Below are 22,105 nucleotides of genomic sequence, written 5' to 3' on the forward strand. Positions count from 1 at the left end.
TTGAAAAGTAATCTATATGCGATGAAGAAAGGTCTCAGGTACGTTACACAATTACTCCAATTTTTTCTATCCATTATATTGCAGGTTTTTCAATGAAGCATCATTTAATTAAGGAATCTATGTCCTTTGATATTAATGGCCTTCCCCATATTGTGTTCCTTAAGACATAGCAAAGAGGCAAAAGGATCAGGATGTTAATGAACAGTGGAATAATCATCTATAGTTACCAGTGAGGTTCTTCTAACTAGTAGGAAATCTCATTAGTGGGGTTTTGCTCTGGGTTTCAGATACCTGCAGGGAGGCGGGGGGGAAATTTAGGGGGATAATCTCTTTGTCATAGGCTTAATTTTTTATTAAGAAGAGAGACGTTGTATGAGAAAACAGGTAGCAGGAATGAAACAGGCTTGAAACGTTTATCTTTTTTTTCTGAATATTTCTATCCGTGTTTCTCCACCTTCTTTCTTCATCTCTAAAACGCAATTTTTAAGCACAGTGGGAATATACATTTTGTTTCCTTTTGAATCTACCTCAGGACCTCCTGTGAATGTATTTTGATTCTCTGAAGGAACAGTCAACAGGGCTTTGACAGTTTTAAATATCATTTGGATCTTTCCCTTTTGGTGACTAGGACTTGAATTTGTGGGGTTTATTTAAATGCAAAGTTTATGTTAATTTTCATTATATATACATTTTTGAATACTTTCAATGTATTTGTTACTTGAAAAATTAATTTAAAATGATGTTTTCTTTTATTGACCTTTTTCTTTCCCAGAAGTCAGTGGTTCTACTTCAACCCCTGCTACCATTCACACAACCACTGTGTATCCTGGTTCAGGAAAATGTCCAAGTGTGCTAAATGATCTCATCAATGAGAGAATAAACTGCATTCCAGAACAATTTCCAACACAGGTCTGCAACAAAAGTCTTTAATATTTTTATGAATAGATATATAGTATGATAATTATATTAAGATAATTATTTAATATTGGATCAATTCCATATTTTTAAAACTCTAGCCATTAATTAGGCTGCATTTCTTTTTATTGTATTTATGTATGAACAGATGAGAGATAATGGAAATTACTGAGCTTGCTTTTCTGTACTTCCTTTCAATTCAAATTAACAAGTTAATATTTTCCCATGCTTAACAAGCTATTGTTAAACTATAAATCTTCATGAAATTCTATCCTCTCCAATCTACTTCTTAAAAAAAATGTATAACCTTTGACAATATAGAACATTTGAGAAAGATACCTACATTCTATTAAAGTATTTGTGATGATAACATTAAGAATAGTCTGTGGAAAACTAAGTAACGTTGATTCTTCTAATTTTTAAAAATTATTTATTTTTATTATTTGGTAATTGGGCAGAAGAGGCTCAAATGGAGAAAATTAAGTGTAACTGAATGGATTCACATAACCTTGACTCTCCCTTGGTCTTCATGACTTGCATGGGATTAAAATGTCAATGAGTGAATTTGTGTGTGTGTGTGTGTTTGTGTGTGTGTACGTGTGTGTGTGTGTATGTATTCCCATTTTGCAATGTCTATATCAAAAGTCACACATACTTTAGATTCTGTTAGGTAATGACCCTCCAAAATGCTCAGCTCCTATTTGCTCTCATTTGCAATATACATATTTGCATGTGTATGGGTGAACGCGTGTGTGTATGTGTACCTGATGCCATTTTAATTTGATGTTAAAAATAGGAGAGAAGTTAACATGTATACCGTCAGCTGGTGAAAGTGGAGGCTTTTAACATTTTTTTCAAGACAAATAGCCAAGAAGAAAAAGCTCACAAGCATTCAAATTATGAAAACATGTCACACTAATAAATTTAAATATTAAATAGATTTTTGATTATACCATTGTTAACACACAGCAGCACCATGTGACTCAACTTTTACTATAAACATATATAATTTTTCTTCCACTTCATATAAACTTTCCATATAGATCATAAAATTATTGAGAATTTAGTATTTTACTTTATTCATTGGATGTTGCAACAACTGGCACAAACTAGTTTAAATCATATTGAACTACTAATTTTCTGGAAATAACTACCTTAAACATTTTATGTAGACTTAAGTTTAGGGCCATATCTTCATCTTTATAGCCTCACTTTCAACTTGATACATAATTGGTACACAATAAATATTTTAGTTCTTCTGCATTGACTACATGACAACAGAATAGACTGTAATTATCCAGAGGGCAGGAACCTTTAAAATAACATGAGCTTACAATAATGTGTATTGCTATGTAAATTTGATAAATCACAACTCAGAACATCAGTCTCTGATAGGGTGTAATTAATTCAATTCATCAAATATTTATATTTCTTCCAAGTGAAAGGAACAAAAGGATAAATGATATTTTAGCACATTATATATTTGAAGAAATAAGATTTTTTTTAAACATTCACTCAGACATTTATTGGAATGAGTGTATGTTTAAAAAGTAGAGATTGACCCATATGATATCAATACTAACCCCATGATTCCTTTAATAAATGTTTTATCAGACACTTTGTGCAGCTCGAGGTTGCTGCTGGAGGCCATGGAATAATTCTGTTATTCCTTGGTGCTTCTTCGTAGATAACCATGGCTATAATGCTGAGGGAACAACATCAACAAATACTGGTGAGAAGTATTCTATCATGATGATCCAACATATTTTAAGTTGAATGAAAAATGTACATTTAAAAATTTTCTTTGGAAAGATATCTTAAATAAAATCAAATGGGAAATATGTACACAAAAATGTTCAATTTGGTTTATTAAGGACATTTTTTGCATGATTGTATCTTCCAAATGAAAAAACAAAGTCATTATATGTGACAGGAAAGAAAATTAGAAAATGTGAAAACATTTAATACTTATTAATCTTTGTAAATAAAGTCATAATTCATGCAAACATTTTTTCTTTCTTTAAGGACTTGAAGCCAAATTAAACAGGATACCTTCACCAACACTATTTGGAAATGACATTAACACTGTTCTCCTCACAACTCAAAGTCAGACACCCAAGCGTTTCCGGTTCAAGGTTTGGTCTTTGAGATTTCTAAAGAAAAGTTATTAATAAAACACATTATGAATAGACTTTTCACCCCAACAAGACATTTCCCTCTTAATAAATATTTATTCCAAAGCAAAGAACTAGTTTAGACTCTTTACTCCACTTCTATGAGACAGTCTAGTCAAATATAACATAAGAAATTTTTCTCTGGCAGTAGTTTTTGGAGAATTTAATAATATAGTCAATGTAAAATATTTGGTACAGTGTCCTGAGAATAAACACTCAAAAAACTTTAGTAATTTTTGTTATTCAACTAAAGACTGTGATAAAACATTAGTTTAAAATTTAATTTGAGAAAGATGTTAATTGTTCTATATCAATGTGACACACTCTCTAGTTCTTTTTACTGATATCACTTCTAGTCATGATTTCTTTTTGAATTTTATTTTTTTTTATACATCAGGTTCTTATTAGTTATCTATTTTATACATATTAGGGCATATATGTCAATCCAAATCTCCCAATTCATCCCACCACAACAACCCTCCACTCCCACATTCCCCCCTTGGTGTCCATACATTTGTTCTCTACATCTGTATCTCTATTTCTGACTTGCACACCGGTTCATCTGTACCGTTTTGCTAGATTACACATATATGCGTTCATATACAGTATTTCTTTTTCTCTTTCTGACTTATTTTACTCTGTATGACAGTCTCTAGGTCCATCCACATCTCTACAAATGACCCAATTTCATTCCTTTTTATGAGAGTAATATTCCATTGTATATATGTACCACATCTTCTTTATCCATTTGTCTGTCGATGGGCATTTAGGTTACTTCCATGACCTGGCTGTTGTAAATAGTGCTGCAATGAATATTGGGGTGCATGTGTCTTTTTGAATTATGGTTTTCTCTGGGTATATGCCCAGTAGTGGGATTGCTGGGTCATATGGTAGTTCTATTTTTAGTTTTTTAAGGAACCTCCATACTGTTCTCCATAGTGGCTGTATCAATTTACATTCCCACCAAGAGTGCAAGAGGGTTCCCTTTTCTCCACACCCTCTCCAGCATTTGTTGTTTATAGATTTTCTGATGATGCCCATTCTAAGCGGTGTGAGGTGATACCTCATTGTAGTTTTGATTTGCATTTCTCTAATAATTGGTGATGTTGAGCAGCTTTTCATGTGCCTCTTGGCCGTCTGTATGTCTTCTTTGGAGAAATGTCTGTTTAGATCTTCTGCCCATTTTTTGATTAGATTGTTTTTTATTTTTATTGAGCTGAATGAGCTATGTATTTTGGAGATTAATCCTTTTTTTGTTGATTCGTTTGCAAAAGTTATCTCCCATTCTGAGGGCTGTCATTATATTTTGTTTATAGTTTCCTTTGCTGTGCAAAAGCTTTTAAGTTTCATGACGTCCCATTTGTTTATTTTTGTTTTTATTTCCACTACTCTAGGAGTTGGATCGAAAAGGATCTTGCTGTGATTTATGTCAAAGAGTGTTCTTCCTATGTTTTCCTCTAAGAGTTTTATAGTGTCTGGTGTTACATTTAGGTCTTTAATCCATTAGGAGTTTATTTTTGTGGATGGTGTTATGGAGTGTTCTAATTTCATTATTTTACATGTAGCTGTCCAGTCTTCTCAGCACCACTTATTGAAGAGACTGTCTTTTTGCCATTGTATATCCTTGCCTCCGTTGTCATAGATTAGTTGACAATAGGTGCGTGGGTTTATCTCTGGGCCTTTTCCATTGATCTGTTTTTGTGCCAGTACCATATTGTCTTGATTACCATAGATTTGTGGTATAGTCTGAAGTCAGCGAATCTGACTCCTCTAGGTCTGTTTTTCCCCTCAAGATTCCTTTGGCTATCCAGGATCTTTTGTGTCCATACAAATTTTAAAATATTCGTTTTCTAGATCTGTAAAAAATGCTTTTGGTAATTTGATAGGGATTGCACTGAATCTGTAGATTGCTTTAGGTAGAATAGTCATTTTCACAATACTGATGCTTCCTATCCAAGAACATGGTATATCTCTCCATCTGTTTGTGTCATCTTTGATTTCTTTCATCAGTGTCTAGTAGTTTTCTGAGTTCAGGTCTTTTACTTCCTTAGGTAGGTTTATTCCTAGGTATTTTACTCATTTTGTTGCAATGATAAATGGAAGTGTTTCCTTAATTTCTCTTTCAGATTTTGCATCATTAGTGTAGAGGAATGCAAGAGATTTCTGTGAATTAATTTTGTATCTTGCAACTTTATAAAATTCATTGATTAGCTCTAGCAGTTTTCTGGTGGCATCTTTAGGATTATCTATGTATAGTATCATGTCATCTGCAAACAGTGACAGTTTTACTTCTTTTCCAATTTTTATTCCTTTTGTTTCTTTTTCTTCTCTTAATGCCGTGGCTAGGACTTCCAAAACTATGTTGAATAATAGTGGTGAAAATGGACATCGTTGTCTGGTTCCTGATCTTAGGGGAAATGCTTTCAGTTTTTCACCATTGAGAATGATGTTTGCTGTGGATTTGTCGTATATGGCCTTTATTATGTTGAGTTAGATTCCCTCTATGCCCACTTTCTGGAGGGTTTTTATCATAAATGGGTGTTGAATTTTGTCGAAAGCTTTCTCTGCATCTACTGAGATGATCATATGTTTTTTATTCTTCAGTTTGTTAATATGGTGTATCACATTGATTGATTTGTGTATATTGAAGAATCCTTTCATCCTTGGGAAAAATCCCACTTGATGTGGTGTATGACACTTTTAAGGAGTTGTATTCTGTTTGCTAGTATTTTGCTGAGTATTTTTGCATTTATATTCATCAGTGATATTGGCGTGCCATTTTCTTTCTGTGTAGTATCTTTGTCTGGTTTTGGTATCAGGGTGATGGTGGCCTTGTAGAATGAGTTTGGGAGTGTTCCTTCCTCTGCAATTTTTTGGAAGAGCTTGAGAAAGATGGGTGTTAGCTCTTCTCTAAATGTTTGATAGATTTCACTTTAACCATCTGGTCCTGGACTTTTGTTTGTTGGAAGATTTTAATCACAGTTCAAATTTCAGTGCTTGTGATTGGTCTGCTCGTATTTTCTATTTCTTCCTGGTTCAGTCTTGGAAGCTTATAGCTGTCTAAGAATTTGTCCATTTCTTCCAGGTTGTCCATTTTATTGGCATAAATTTGCTTGTGGTCGTCTCTTATGATGTTTGTATTTCTGCGGTGTCCATTGTAACTTTTCCTTTTCATTTCTAATTTTATTGATTTGGGTCCTCTCCCTCTTTTTCTTGATGAGTCTGGCTAAAGGTTTATCAATTTTGTTTATCATCTCAAAGAACCAGCTTTTAGTTGTATTGATTTTTGCTATTGTTTTTTTGTTTCTATTTCGTTTATTTCTGCTCTGATATTTGTGATTTCTTTCCTTCTACTAACTTTGGGTATTGTTTGGTCTTCCTTCTCTAGTCCCTTTAGGTTTAGGTTAGACTGAGATTTTTCTTGTTTTTTGAGGTAGGATTGTATTGCTATATACTTCCCTCTTAGAACTGCTTTTGCTGCATCCCATGGGTTTTGGATCATCGTTTTTTCATTGTCATTTGTCTCTAGATATATTTTGATTTCCTCTTTGGTTTCTCCAGTGATCTCTTGGTTATTTAGCCGCATATTGTTTAGCCTCCATGTGTTTTTGTTTTTTATGTTTTAGTCCCTGTAATTGATTTCTAATCCCATAGCATTGTTGTCAGAAAACATGCTTGATATAATTTCAATTTTCTTAAATTTACTGAGGCTTGATTTGTGACCCAAGATGTGATCTATCCTGGAGAATGTTCCATGTGCACTTGAGAAGAAAGTGCAATCTTCTGATTTTGGATGGAATGTCCTATAAATATCAATTAAATCTATCTGGTCTATTGTGTCATTTAAAGCTTGTGTTTCCTTATTAATTTTCTGTCTGGATGATCTGTCCATTGGTGTAAGTGAGGTGTTAAAGTCCCCCACTATTTTTGTGTTATTGCCAATTCCCTCTTTTATAGCTGTTATTTATTGAGGTGCTGCTATGTTGGGTGCATATGTATTTATAATTGTTACGTCTTCTTCTTGGATTGAACCCTTGATCATTATGTAGTGTCCTTCCTTTTCTCTTCTAACATTCTCTATTTTAAAGTCTATTTTATCTGATATAAGTATTTCTACTCCTTTTGATTTCCGTTTGCATGGAATATTTTTCCAACCCCTCACTTTCATTCTGTATGTGTCTCTAGGTCTGAAGTGGGTCTCTTGTAGACAGCATATATATTTGTCTTCTTTTTGTATCCTTTCAGTGAATCTGTGTCTTTTGGTTAGAGCATTTAATCCATATATTTTAAGGTAATTATCAACATGTATGTTCCTGTTACCATTTTCTTAATTGTTTTGGGTTTGTTTTGTAGGTCCTTTTCTTCTCTTGTGTTTCCCAGTTAGAAAAGTTCCTTTAACATTTGTTGTAGAGCTGGTTTGGTGGTGCTGAATTCTCTTAGCTTTTGCTAAAGCTTTGTCTGTAAAGCTTTGATATCTCCATCGAATCTGAATGAGATTTGATGTAAATCAAATCTGTAAAGCTTTGATATCTCCATCGAATCTGAATGAGATCCTTGCCGGGTAGAGTAATCTTGGTTGCAGTTTCTTTCCTTTAGAAAGAAAATAGTTTTTCTTTCCTTTCATCATTAAAATATATCATGCCACTCCATTCTGGCTTGTAGAGTTTCTGCTAAGAAATTAGCTGTTAACCTTATGGGATTTCCCTTGTATCTTGTCATTTTTCCCTTGTTGCTTTTAATAGTTTTTCTTTTCCTTCAATTTTTGTCAATTTCATTACCATGTGTCTCGGCTCGTTTCTCCTTGGGTTTATCCTGCCTGGGACACTCTGCACTTCCTGGACTTGGGTGGCCATTTCCTTTCCCACGTTAGGGAAGTTTTTGACAATAATCTCTTCAAATATTTTCTCGGGTCCTTTCTCTCTTCTCCTTCTGGGACCCCTATATCGCAAGTGTTGGTGCATTTTATATTGTCCCAGATGTCTCTTAGGCTCTCTTCATTTCTTTTCATTCTTTTATCTCTATTCTGTTCCATGGCAGTGAAGCCTACCATTCTGCCTTCCAGGTAACTTATCCATTCTTCTGCCTCAGTTATTCTGCTATTGATTCCTTCTAGTGTATTTTTCATTTCAGTTATTGTATTGATCATCTATGTCTGTTTGTTCTTTAATTCCTCTAGGTCTTTGTTAAACATTTCTTGCACCTTCTCAATCTTTGCCTCCATTCTTTTTCCAAGGTCCTGGATCATCTTCCCTATCACTATTCTGAATTCTTTTTCTGGAAGGTTGCTTATCTCCACTTTATTTAGCATTTTTCTGGTTTTTATCTTGTTCCTTCATCTGGTACATAGTCCTCTGCCTTTTCATTTTGTTTCTCTTTCTGTGAATGTGGTTTTCCTTCCACAGGTGGCAGGATTGTAGTTCTTTTTGTTTCTTCTGTCTGCCTTCTGGTGGATGAGGTCATCTAAGAGGCTTGTGCAAGCTTCCTGATGGGAGGGACTGGTGGTGGGTAGAGCTAGGTTTTACTCTGGTCAGCAGAGTTCAGTAAAACTTTAATCCACTTGTCTGCTGGTAGGTGGGGCTGAGTTACCTCCCTGTTGGTTGTTTGGCCTGAGGTGACTGAGCACTGGAGGCTACAGGCTCTTTGGTGGGGCTAATGGCAGACTCTGGGAGGGCTCATGCCAAGGAGTACTTCCCAGAACTTCTGCTGCCAGTGTCCTTGTCCCCATGGTGAGCTACAGCCACCCCCCGCCTCTGCAGGAGACCCTCCAAACCAGCAGGTAGGTCTGGTTCAGTCTCCTATGGGGTCACTGCTCCTTTCTCCTGGGTCCTTATATGCACACTACTTTGTTTGTGCCCTCCAAGAGTAGAGTTTCTGTTTCCCTCAGTCCTGTTGAAGTTCTGCAATCAAATCCCACTAGCCTTCAAAGTCTGATTCTCTGGGAATTCCTCATCACATTGCCAGACTCCTAGGCTCAGGAGCCTGATGTGGGGCTCAGAACCTTCACTCTAGTGGGTAGACTTCTGTGGTATAATTGTTCTCCAGTTGATGAGTCACCCACCCAGTGCTTATGGGATATGATTTTTATTGTAATTGTACCCCTCCTTCCATCTCACTGAGGCTTCTCCTTTGTCTTTGGATGTCAGGTATTTTTTTGGTGAGTTCCAATGTCTTCCTGCTGATGACTGTTCATTAATTAGTTGTGATTCCAGTGTTCTCACAAGAGGGAGTGCTGTAGTCATGATTGTAAAGAAATTAATTTCTGCTATTATTTTACCAAGTAGCTTATTAGTATCGTCTTTTGGATTTGGCAGTGAAAACACTATATCCTTTGTACATTACCTTTTAGCCACAATTTCACAAAAATTAAGATTTTATTTTAAACAAAATTCAAAATTCTTGCAGGAGTTTTAAGCAGGTGATCACTGAAATGTAACAAGGATAACTAAATTACAAAATCCCAGTATTCAAGAATCAATATGTAGTAATACTATCATTTTTTTATATTGGTCAATAAAAATTTTTATTTGATTTAGTACCATTATGACCAACTACTTCTATTAATTCTTTTACAATTTATTCTGTACATATCCATTCAGCAATATTAAAGTTAAGTTTATGACTAGATTAATAGCTCATCTATAAAATTATTAAATTTATTATTTCGTGTTTAGAACTCGCATTTAATACTTAGTTCAGAATTGAAAAATTAAATAACAGTTTTGAATCAAATAATGCTAATTTTTCAAAATCTTTGCAGATTACTGATCCAAATAATAGAAGATATGAAGTTCCTCATCAGTTTGTAAAAGAATTTAGTGGAACTGCAGCTTCTGATACATTGTATGATGTGAAGGTTATAGACAATCCATTTAGCATTAAAGTTTATAGAAAAAGCAATGATAGACTTTTGTAAGTAATTATTTTATATTAATAAAAGTTTAAATAATTGATCACTTTTATTATATTATCATAGAATTATGAAAGTCTTAATTTTAGGACATTTTCAGAAAGATTAAATTTCCTTCCAAAAGAGGGTGGGTGTACATGTTTTAAAGATTATGTTAAAGGGATTTTAATTTCTCATGGAAGAAAGGAACAAGAACATGAATGAAAGTATAGAAATAGGGCCAACCAAAGTTGAAGGTGAAGAGCATCACTGATACAATCTAAGCCTCGTTTATATTTTTGCATACTTAAAACTCCTGTTGTGTCTTTTCCCCAGTATTTATCATATTCTGTTGTCAATTTGTAGTGTCAAATAGTTACTAAGCAGAGAGTGATGAATTTCCATAGTACAATTAGAGGATTTTTCATATATATGTATGAAATTAAATTGAGTATATATTAACATATAATAAATTTAAATTACTATACATATATTAATTTAAATATTACCTGAATGCCTTCATTATAAATGTATTTTGAGGGATACTTGTTGCAAAGAATTTAATAACTTTCAAGATTATAGCTCTTGAATCTCCAAGAAAGGTTAATTAAACAATTGTCAAGACTGAATCTCAGCAATTATTTTCTGTAAATATATTTTAATAACTTGTGATTGAGTTTATGTTAAATCACAAAAGAAATGCTGTTTAACATTTCTCATAGTATATATTTGATATGCATAAAACATATAACCTTTCTGTTTTTGGAAAAATAATTTTGAACTTAATTTTAATATATATATTAGAGGTGCAGAAACCAGTATAGTACTGTATTTTAAAACTCTGTCTCTATAGCAAAGCAGAACTATGTCTGAAATTTGGCTCTGCTGCCAACCTTGAAAACATGAATAAATTTGTCCAATTTGTATCGTTTGTGAAATGAAATTTATAATGGTAGTTATGCTTTAGGATTTTGGTGAAGATAAAAGGAGAGAATGCATGTGAAGAATCATATTGCTGATGATGAAACAAATTGTGTTGATGGAATTAACAAGTTCTGGTTATGGTATAAAATTCATGTGTTACTAAGAATTGATCACAGCTAAAGACTGACATATTTAAAATGAAATATTCTGGATGATAATATAGACCTGTATTTAGTAGAACATTTTATATGTTTCTAGCTCATTTATTTATTTATTTCATACTACAGGTTTGACACCAGCATTGGTCCACTGGTATACTCTGACCAGTATTTACAGATCTCAACCAGACTTTCCAGTGAATATATTTATGGTATTGGGGAACATATTCATAAGAGATTTCGTCATGATTTATATTGGAAAACATGGCCAATTTTTACTCGGGATCAACTTCCTGGTGATGTAAGCTACTCTCTTTCTTGTTATAGATAAAACAGGTATATTTGAGGATAATTTTAGCCTATTTGAAACCATCATTTATTTGATGTCAGTGATACACATTCCAGAAGCTTGTTTACTTTAGGGGTGAGGATTGATATCAAAGTCCTAAAATAAATAAGTGACCAACTGATTTTATGAATATTTAAAAAGATATTTCCAATTTATGAATGTTTTCTTTTGATTTTCACTTTTATACTTTATCATTCCACTCTTGTACTTAAACCTATCCAGGGTTAGTTATTGCACAAGAATAATTCCAAACACCTTGTTCTACATGGCTTCGTATGATATAGTGTCTGCCTGTCTATTGAACATCGTGTCCTGCATCTATACCCACTTTTTCCTTTACCATAACATATGATCATCTTTCTTAAGTTCACATATTTTCACAAGAGGTTGGTTCTCTTTGTACGTGCTAAACCTTGAAGTTCTTTATCATTTATACAATTCATTGATAGTTCGGTTGGTTTCACCTCATAATAACTTTTCCCAAACTCCTCCATGCAGAATTAATCTTTACTTTCTAACCCTTTATTCATATTTTAATATGATAACCATTACAGTGTATTATTTGTATATACATTTGTCTGTACTTCTAGAATATGTGACTCTTCGGGACAAAGACCATACCATTAAAAAAAACTCTTTTTTTATTCATTCATGATTGCTTTGAGTCAAATGTTAATGATTTTTAAAATGCTGATGCTCTTTCATTCCTCAAAATGAATGTGAATTATTGTTTTAAAGACCCTCATTTCATACAAAAATATTAATAAATTTTGCCAATCTTTGTTTACAGCATCACTGTCTATAATAAACACCAGGCTAATAAATACCTCATAGCTATTTTCATACATCTTTCCTTTGAACTTCCATACCCAATCAGTCAAGAAGCCTTTCTTCTTTCACTTTTTAAGTTGATTTCCAATTTTCCTCCACCACTTCATCTACTCATCAGCTCTCAACCACTGTACTGCAAAAGTTCTATGAGGGTGGACATCATTTTGGAATTCCCTGCAATACCTTGGGCATACATGAGACATAATGGATAAGCATGCTATTACCCTATCACAGACAGCTTTATTTTTAAATTGAAGTATAGCTGATTAATATCTTATTAAAACTCATTTAATCATAATAAAACATAAAGGAAAGTAAACTATTAATAGTATAATATATAGTTATATATTTATATCTTAATGTATTAATAATTAAAATATGTTCAATGTTTTTTGTGCTACAATATTTCATATGGCACTTATATAGAGAAAATTGTTATAGGAGTATGGGAGTAAGTTAAATATGAAGAGTAAATTATAAGAATAAATTGGAATCCATAAAGTCCATTTTCAGTGTATAATCTTTTTATTTTAAATAAATTTATGCCTTATAGAATAATAATAATTTATATGGCCATCAAACATTCTTCATGTGCATTGAAGATACTTCTGGAAAGTCATTTGGTGTTTTCTTAATGAACAGCAATGCAATGGGTAAGAGTAATTTATCTGATAATATATTTAAATGAGACTTGAAATGTTTTAATTACTTTCTTTATTCCAATCATAGGTATTGTATACCAGAGTAAACTTTGTTGTTACTGATTTAGAAGGTGAAATTATTATAAGCATGTTTTGTAGTTAGTGAGACATGGATTTTTGCATATCTGTGCTTCTGTCTGGGGGAAAGTATGCTGTATTGTGATATTCAGGCACTTCATTTTCCCTGCAGAGGAACACTGAACACATCCATACAAATGAATATTCCCATTCACATAGCCTCATTTGTTAAGATAAGTTAATATGTCACTCCAGATAAAAAAGAGAAAGGTCTATATGGGTATAAAAAGAAGGAAGAATGATTTTTTTTTAAGTTTATCATAATTCAAGTAGTGTAGAACCTTTTGTTTTTTAATGTTGTGAATAATGCAATACCTCAATTGGATAGGTGAATCAGTGATAGTAAAAACTACAAAAATTCAAGCAAGAGCTGTATACCATATGGTTATACAGACAATTACTATGTCTTGCATATAGACAAATTAAAAACCTATGTAGTTTTTTTCTTAGAAATCAACATGTGATAATATGATCTTTCACAGAATCTTCAATTAAAATAACTAATTGAAATGCAATTTTGAAAAGAAATCTTTTTGTTGTAAAAAGATGGATCCTCTATCCCCTGCTAAGCAGTTTCTAGAGGAGATTTTGCCAACATCTGTAAAAGGCAGCTCTGGAATATCCTATCTTAAACCTCATGTATGGTGGCATTCCACTTTTCTCCTATATTCTTATCTTCAATACCTTATCTTAATCATTTAAAAAAACTGTAAAACTATGTGAGTAATACAAAGTACTTTAAATAGACATTGCAATTATTTTATCATATGTACATGTTTACTATTTACATATGCTTCTCCAATTTTTGTTTTGTAGAGATTTTCATCCAGCCTACTCCAATAGTAACTTACAGAGTTACAGGTGGCATTCTGGACTTTTACATTTTTCTAGGAGATACTCCAGAACAAGTAGTTCAACAGTATCAAGAGGTGTGTTTCAGGTTTATTTTATAAATTTTTTTCTACCATACTTTCAAACATGTCTACGTATTAAAATGATTTTAGCTAAGATATTTGAGGCCTCTAAGCTAAATATATTTTTAAACCGTACCATTTTTCAGATATGAGAAAGTGGTTTTTATTTTTGTTTTTGTTATACAGTGAGACACCTAGGTATATTTAGATGTCTACATTTCAGATATCAAGTTTTTTCTTGCTTCTAGGTAGGTGAGTTCAGTAGTTGGATTCCTTTGAGATGTTGCATATTAAATCTTTACTTATTCATGACCTTCTTTGGTGGGATAAAACAAAAGGAAGTATCTTATCTTCAAGTCTGAGGATACATAATGGACATATAGGTCATACATCCCTTTGATAAGAATCTTAGAGGCAAGTGAGTTATGAGGAAGCCTAGTGAAACTTGCTGTTAATGTACCATAGGTAAATTCCAGGAAAATTGGCTCTGACACTCAGGCTTAGAAGGACAGATATTGAAACATAGTCTGAAGTCTTAACTTCTTGAGGTTATGTCTAAACAACTCTCATTTACCTGTTAAATAGCATCTTAGTGTACCTGAGCCCAAGATGGACCTTAGAAAGTTGAGGAATCCAAGGCTTATTTTGAGCCTAATTCTAGACGTTTCTCCCATGTAAATTGTTCTCCTGTGACTGTTAGTGTATATAATTTCTGGTGTTATGAAAAATCATTTTTATAGATACAAGATTTAAGAATAGTGCCTATTTATAACATCTTGTTTTATTGATAAATCTCTTGATATATAAGTCCCATTTTCAAAATGATCTCAAAAGAGAAGCAATTACTATCAAAAACTTTAGTTAGAATTTAAAAACCTGAAATAAGTGTAGGTAGAGTTTTACACAATTGAGTAATTTACAATGTCTAGCAATTCCCAAATTGCTGTTCATAAATGTGAATTTCAGAAAGGCAACAAGATTTACAGTCTCTATAATATGAAATCATGGTTATTATATACAGTTATCACACCATCAAAAGAGGGGACAGCACATTTTTGTAAGAATTTGATATTTTATTTGTGAAGTATTAGTTGGGATAGTTGTCTATTACATACTGGGTAAAGTCTGTGGTCAGCAGTAGTTGAGTTTGAGTCATGTTTGACATGAGAATGCAGCATTAATGTGATATAGCAGTCCACTTGCATACATCATTTTATGGGCAGACTTGTAGAAGCTTGAATTTAAAGAATAAGATAAATGACTTGTATAGAATATAGCACTATTAATCACTGCTGCATTTCAATGGGGCTCAAATTATGTAGAGAGAAGCAAAAGAAACTACTTCTTGTTTGAAGAAAAACAAATTATCCTCTCTGTATAAATTAATACATTAGTGGTCCCAGTATGTCAACATTTAAAACATAATGCATTTGAATGACTAGATCGTTTCATAAGGTTTAAAGATAATATATACATATGAGGTATAAGATGAATAGTACATAAATTAATATAATATATAATAAAATATGTTTTATACACTTCTATGAAAATAAATTATGTGATACATATAATACATACACACACACAGAAATTTTAATCACATGTCCAAATCTTTAAAGAAGTTCAATGGAACATAAGGTGTTTATGAATAGAGTTTAAACATACTGAGTTTTGGGGGATTTTTATTTGATACCAAGTTTTTAAAAATTAATTTAATGCTTAAATTGAATAGAATACAATAACCTGAGTATATATTTTTATTTTTACATAGCACTTTTTTTTAACATCTTTATTGGAGTATAATTGCTTTACAATAGTGTGTTAGTTTCTGCTTTATAACAAAGTGAATCAGTTATACATACACATATATCCCCATATCTCTTCCCTCTTGCGTCTCCCTCCCTCCCACCCTCACTATCCCACCTCTCTAGGTGGTCACAAAGCACCAAGCTGATCTCCCTGTGCTATGCGGTTGCTTCCCCCTAGCTATCTATTTTACATTTGGTAGTGTATATATGTCCATGCCACTCTCTCACTTTGTCCCAGCTTACCCTTCCCCCTCCCCATATCCTCAAGTTCATTCCCTAGTAGGTCTGCGTCTTTACTCCCATCTTGCCCATAGCACTTTTTAGACATATATGATGAAGAAATCATGGATCCAAAAAAAATGTATATTACATAAAGATACATATATATAAACATATATATATAAATACCTAAACCAAAGAAAACCCATCATGCCAAATAAGATATTTGTCTTAATGTAACCTAATACTTAGTTTTTGGTGAAAAAACTTAATATCAATTGCACTCATCTTTCCATGTGCAAAATCCTGTGCTCTGTTGTGATGAGGCACTGGTGCTCTGTTGTGAGTTTGCAGTGAGCCTGCTTGGGCCACCAGAGAGTGGGAGGAGAAGGGCCCATTTGGTCCTTGGTGGAGGGAAGAAACCAATGTCCTACATGGGAATATAAGTACCTTATGAAATAACTGCCTGGCATCCTTGTAGAAATATATTTTATTAATATTTTTGCAAACTCAGAGAGAAATAAGTGCCAAAATGCAAGGGAATAGAAATTGTATACTTTTAAACGTCATTTTTTTCTTATGTGATGATCATTCATTCATTCATTCATTTTGTTGCTACAAGAAGTGGGAGTATGGTGGGACAATTTTCTTTTTCTCAAATCTCTTTAATGCTATTATTTTATTCTCTTTTTTAACTTTCCACGCAGGGCAAAATATACTTTTGTAGATGCTACTTTTTTAAGTGCTACCTTTCTGATTTTTTAACACAAAATTAACAAAAGATGAGTGACAGAACATAAACTTGCTAAGTGTTTCATAACAAAATTCTAAGAGAATATCCAGGACACATTTAGAATGCAGACACAAAATCTTTGTTTAAAATATATAGTTAAACTCAAATCAATATTAGAGATGTAACAATAAGAAGCATATTAATATTTGTTTCTAATATTCGTTATTGAGACTAATTAAATATCCATTTACTTCAAGCTCATTGGACGACCAACAATGCCAGCATATTGGAGTCTTGGATTCCAACTTAGTCGCTGGAATTATAAGTCACTTGATGTAGTGAAAGAAGTGGTACGAAGAAATCGGGAAGCTGGCATACCATTTGTAAGTAGAATGAAGGGTTTGTGGGAATATATTTCAAGTTAAATGTTGTCATATAATAATAAGTGTAGGAAATTGTCAGGATTATCATATATACCATATAGATATAAATATAAATTATTAAACTGCTTTTTTAATGATAAAGTACACATTATGTCCATATGCAATGTATAGGCCTACCTGAATTTTGAGAACTGATTATGAGTTATAATACACTAGAACACATGTTGAAGTGTGAACAAAATTATAGTCAGTTTTTTAAATATACTTTATTTTTAGAGCTTATATACTTTTTAATGTAATAAAATTTTAATGTATTTTATGTAATGTGCAGTTTTGTTTTTTATACAAAGAATCCATATATGTACATATACATATATATATGTATATATATTGACCTAATACATACCCAGTGATCATAACTGAAACAAATGTGAATAATCATTTAATGCTTTTGTACTTTAGAATTAGAAAAACTAGTTTTATAAGCAATATCATTGTGTCTTTAGTGAAATAAAAGATATCTAAGTTCATTTACTTTTTTTTTTTTTTTTGCGGTATGCGGGCCTCTCACTGTTGTGGCCTCTCCCGTTGTGGAGCACAGGCTCCGGACGTGCAGGCTCAGTGGCCATGGCTCACGGGCCTAGCTGCTTCATGGCATGTGGGGTCTTCCCAGACCGGGGCATGAACCCGTGTCCCCTGCATCGGCAGGCGGACTCTCAACCACTGCTCCACCAGGGAAGCCCTAAGTTCATTTACTTTTTAATCATTATATTTATAATATAAATTCTTTGGACTTAAAGGTTGAGGTGATTAGAGGCTTCTTTCAGTACTGTTTATTGAAATATACTCTGCTAATTTTCAGGATACACAGGTCACTGATATTGACTATATGGAAGACAAGAAAGACTTTACTTATGATCAAGTTGCATTTAATGGCCTCCCTGAATTTGTTCAAGATTTGCATGACCATGGGCAGAAATATGTCATCATCTTGGTAATAACTGATTATATATATTAATTTTTACTATTTACACCTTTGTAAATTAATTGATTTTCTATAGTTTCTTTTCTCAATTATTAGGACCCTGCAATTTCCATAGAGAAACGTGCCAATGGAGCAGCATATGAAACCTATGAAAGGGGAACTGCACAAAATGTGTGGGTAAATGAGTCAGATGGGACTACAGCAATTATTGGAGAGGTAAAGCATGATATTCATTAAGTTTGTGTTGCTCAGATTTTCTGTTGTGCAACATCAAAGTGTTTCTGAGTGTGTGTGTGTGTGTGTGTGAGTTTGTATGTGTGTGTGTGTGGTTTTATTTCCTTTCAAATCTGGATTTGATATTTAACTGCATAGAGAAATTTTAGAGGAAATATTTCAATTATCTCTAAAACAGTTTTTGTAGAAAGATAATTTTCAGTGACATAAAAAAAACTAATGGTAAAAAATATGATAAATTATTTGGATTATTGTAAAATTCTGATCATTTGATGTAAAATAATTGTATGTATAAACTGAGTACTTAAATGCTGGGTAATAAGATTTATAGTGTATATCTTCACAATGAAATCATAAGATAGCTATGATTAAAATTATTACTTTACATGTGGAAAAAAGTGAATTTGAGAGAGGTAAGGTAACTTTCCTCATGTCAGAGAATTAATAAGGAGCAGTGTCAGGAAACAGCCTAGCTCCAAAAGGCATAATTTTTAACCAGGACAAATATTCTTTTGGAGACAACTTTATAAGACATATCAAAAACTCATATCAGATAAAATAGACTTTAAAATAAAGAATGTTACAAGAGACAAGAAAGGACACTACATAATGATCAAGGGATCAATCCAAGAAGAAGATACAACAATTATAAATATATATGCACCCAACATAGGAGCACCTTAATACATAAGGCAACTGCTAACAGCTATAAAACAGGAAATCGACAGTAACACAGTAATAGTGGGGGACTTTAACACCTCACTTACACGAATGGACAGATCATCCAAAATGAAAATAAACAAGGAAACAGAAGCTTTAAATGACACAATAGACCAGATAGATTTAATTGATATTTATAGGACATTCCATCACAAAGCAGCAGATTACACTTTCTTTTCAAGGGCACATGGAACATTCTCCAGGATAGATCACATCTTGGGTCACAAATCAAGCCTAAGTAAATTTAAGAAAATTGAAATCAAACCAAGGATCTTTTCTGACCACAACGCTGATTTCCCTGAAATCAATTACAGGGAAAAAAACGTAAAAAACACATGGAGGCTAAACAATACATTACTAAATAAGCAAGAGATTACTGGAGAAATCAAAGAGGAAATCAAAAAATACCTAGAGACAAATGACAATGAAAACACGATGATCCAAAACCCATGAGATGCAGCAGAAGCAGTTCTAAGAGGGAAGTTTATAGCTATACAAGCCTACCTCAAGAAACAAGAAAAATCTCAAATAAACAATCTAAGCTTACACAAAAGGAACTAGAGAAAAAAGAATGAACAAAACCCAAAGTTAGCAGAAGGAAAGAAATCATAAAGATCAGAACAAAAATAAATGAAAGAGAAACTAAGAAAACAATAGCAAAGATCAATAAAACAAAAAGCTGGTTCTTTGAGAAGAAAAACAAAATTGATAGACCATTAGCCAGAATCATCAAGAAAAAAGAGGGAGGGGACTCAAATCAATAAAATTAAAAATGAAAAAGGCGAAGTAACAACAGACACCACAGAAATACAAAGCATCCTAAGAGAACACTACAAGCAACTCTATGCCAACAAAATGGACAACCAGGAAGAAATGGACAAGTTCTTAGAAAGGTATAACCTTCTAAGACTGAACCAGGAAGAAATAAAAAATGTGAACAGACCAATCACAAGTAATGAAATTGAAACTGTGATTAAAATCTTCCAACAAACAAAAGTCCAGGACTAGATGGCTTCACAGGTGAATTCTATCAAACATTTAGAGAAGAGCTAACACCCATCTTTCTCAAACTCTTCCAAAAAATTATGGAAGAAGGAACTCTTCCAAACTCATTCTATGAGGTTACCATCACCCTGATACCAAAACCAGACAAAGATACTAGAAAAAGAGAAAATTACAGACCAATATCACTGATGAATATAGATACAAAAATCCTCAACAGAATACTAGCAAACTGAATCCAACAACACATTAAAAGGATCATACACCATGATCAAGTGGGATTTATCCTAGGGATGCAAGGATTCTTCAATATATGCAAATCAATCAATGTGATACACCACATTAACAAATTGAAGAATAAAAACCATATGATCATCTCAATAGATGCAGAAGAAGCTTTTGACAGAACTCAACACCAATTTATGATAAAAACTCTCCAGAAAGTGGTCATAGAGGGAACCTACCGCAACATAATAAAGGCAATATATGACAAACCCACAGCAAATATTATTCTCAATGGTGAAAAACTGAAAGCATTTCCTCTAAGATCAGGAACAAGACAAGGTTGCCCACTCTCACCACTATTATTCAACATGGTTTTGGAAGTCCTACCACGGCAACAGAGAAGAAAAAGAAATAAAAGGAATAAAAATTGGAAAAGAAGTAAAACTGTCACTGTTTGCAGATGACATGATATTATACATAAAGAATCCTAAAATTGCCACCAGAAAACCACTAGAGCTGATCAATGAATTTGGTAAAGTTGCAGGATACAAAATTATTGCACAGAAATTTCTTGCATTCCTCTACACTATTCATGCAAAATCTGAAAGAGAAATTAAGGAAACACTCCCATTTACCATTGCAACAAAAGGAAAATATTACCTAGGAATAAAGCTACCTAGGGAGACAAAAGACCTGTATGCAGAAAACTATAAGACACTGATGAAAGAAATTAAAGATGATACAAACAGATGGAGAGATATACCATGTTCTTGGACTGGAAGAATCAATATTTTGAAAATAACTATACTACCCAAAACAATCTACAGATTCAATGCAATTCCTATCAAATTACCAATGGCATGTTTTACAGAACTAGAACAAAAAATCTTAAAATATGTATGGAGACACAAAAGACCCCGAATAGCCAGAGCGGTCTTGAGGGAAAAAAATGGAGCTGGAGGAATCAGACTCCGTGAATTCAGACTACACTGCAAAACTACAGTAATCAAGACAATATGGTACTGGCACAAAAACAGAAACATAGATCAATGGAACAAGATAGGAAGCCCAGAGATAAACCCACACACCTATGGTCAACTAATCTATGACAAGGAGGCAAGGATATACAATGGAGAAAAGACAGTCTCTTCAATATCAATAAGTGGTGCTGGGAAAACTGGACAGCTACATAAAAGACAGCTACAGTAAAATAATGAAATTAGAACAGTCCCTGACACCATACACAAAAATAAACTCAAAATGGATTTGAGACCTAAATGTAAGACCAGACACTATAAAACTCTTAGAGGAAAACGTAGGAAGAACACTCTTTGACATAAATCACAGCAAGATCTTTTTTGACCCACCTCCTAGAGTAATGGAAATAAAAACAAAAATATACAAATTGGACCTAAGGAAACTAAACTTAAAAGTTTTGCACAGCAAAGGAAACTATAAACAAGATGAAAAGACAAACCTCAGAATGGGAGAAAATATTTGCAAATGAATCAACAGGCAGAGGATTAATCTCCAAAATATATAAACAGCTCATGCAGCTCAATATTAAAAAAACAAACAACCCAATCCAAAAATGGGCAGAAGACCTAAATGGACTTTTCTCCAAAGAAGACATACAGATGGCCAAGAAGCACATGAAAACCTGCTCAACATCACTAATTATTAGAGAAATGCAAATCAAAACTACAATGAGGTATCACCTCACACCAGTTAGAATGGGCATCATCAGAAAATCCACAAACAACAAATGCTGGAGAGGATGTGGAGAAAATGGAACCCTCTTGCACTCTTGGTGGGAATGTAAATTGATAGAGCCACTATGGAGAACAGTATGGAGGTTCCTTAAAA

The 22,105-nt window shown here is 33.1% G+C and overlaps 1 protein-coding gene across 4 annotated transcripts in view; it reads left to right on the forward strand.

Annotated features, from left to right (window-relative positions):
• SI (sucrase-isomaltase) overlaps positions 1-22,105 on the forward strand; it is a 99,004-nt gene that overhangs the window by 3,102 nt on the left and 73,797 nt on the right. For 2 of the 4 annotated variants that reach the window (XM_082839049.1, XM_082839050.1), the window contains exons 3-12: positions 773-909; positions 2,530-2,647; positions 2,941-3,050; positions 9,847-9,998; positions 11,187-11,358; positions 12,791-12,890; positions 13,833-13,945; positions 16,948-17,073; positions 17,936-18,067; positions 18,155-18,274. In XM_082839049.1, coding sequence (XP_082695175.1) covers positions 773-909; positions 2,530-2,647; positions 2,941-3,050; positions 9,847-9,998; positions 11,187-11,358; positions 12,791-12,890; positions 13,833-13,945; positions 16,948-17,073; positions 17,936-18,067; positions 18,155-18,274 — 1,280 coding nt within the window. Of the gene's footprint in view, positions 1-772; positions 910-2,529; positions 2,648-2,940; positions 3,051-9,846; positions 9,999-11,186; positions 11,359-12,790; positions 12,891-13,832; positions 13,946-16,947; positions 17,074-17,935; positions 18,068-18,154; positions 18,275-22,105 lie in introns of those variants that run through there. The other 2 variants (XM_082839051.1, XM_082839052.1) reach the window with 2 other exon arrangements.

The sequence above is a fragment of the Leucopleurus acutus genome (assembly GCF_964270905.1).
Source record: "Leucopleurus acutus genome assembly, chromosome: 5".
Lineage (NCBI taxonomy): Eukaryota > Metazoa > Chordata > Mammalia > Artiodactyla > Delphinidae > Leucopleurus > Leucopleurus acutus.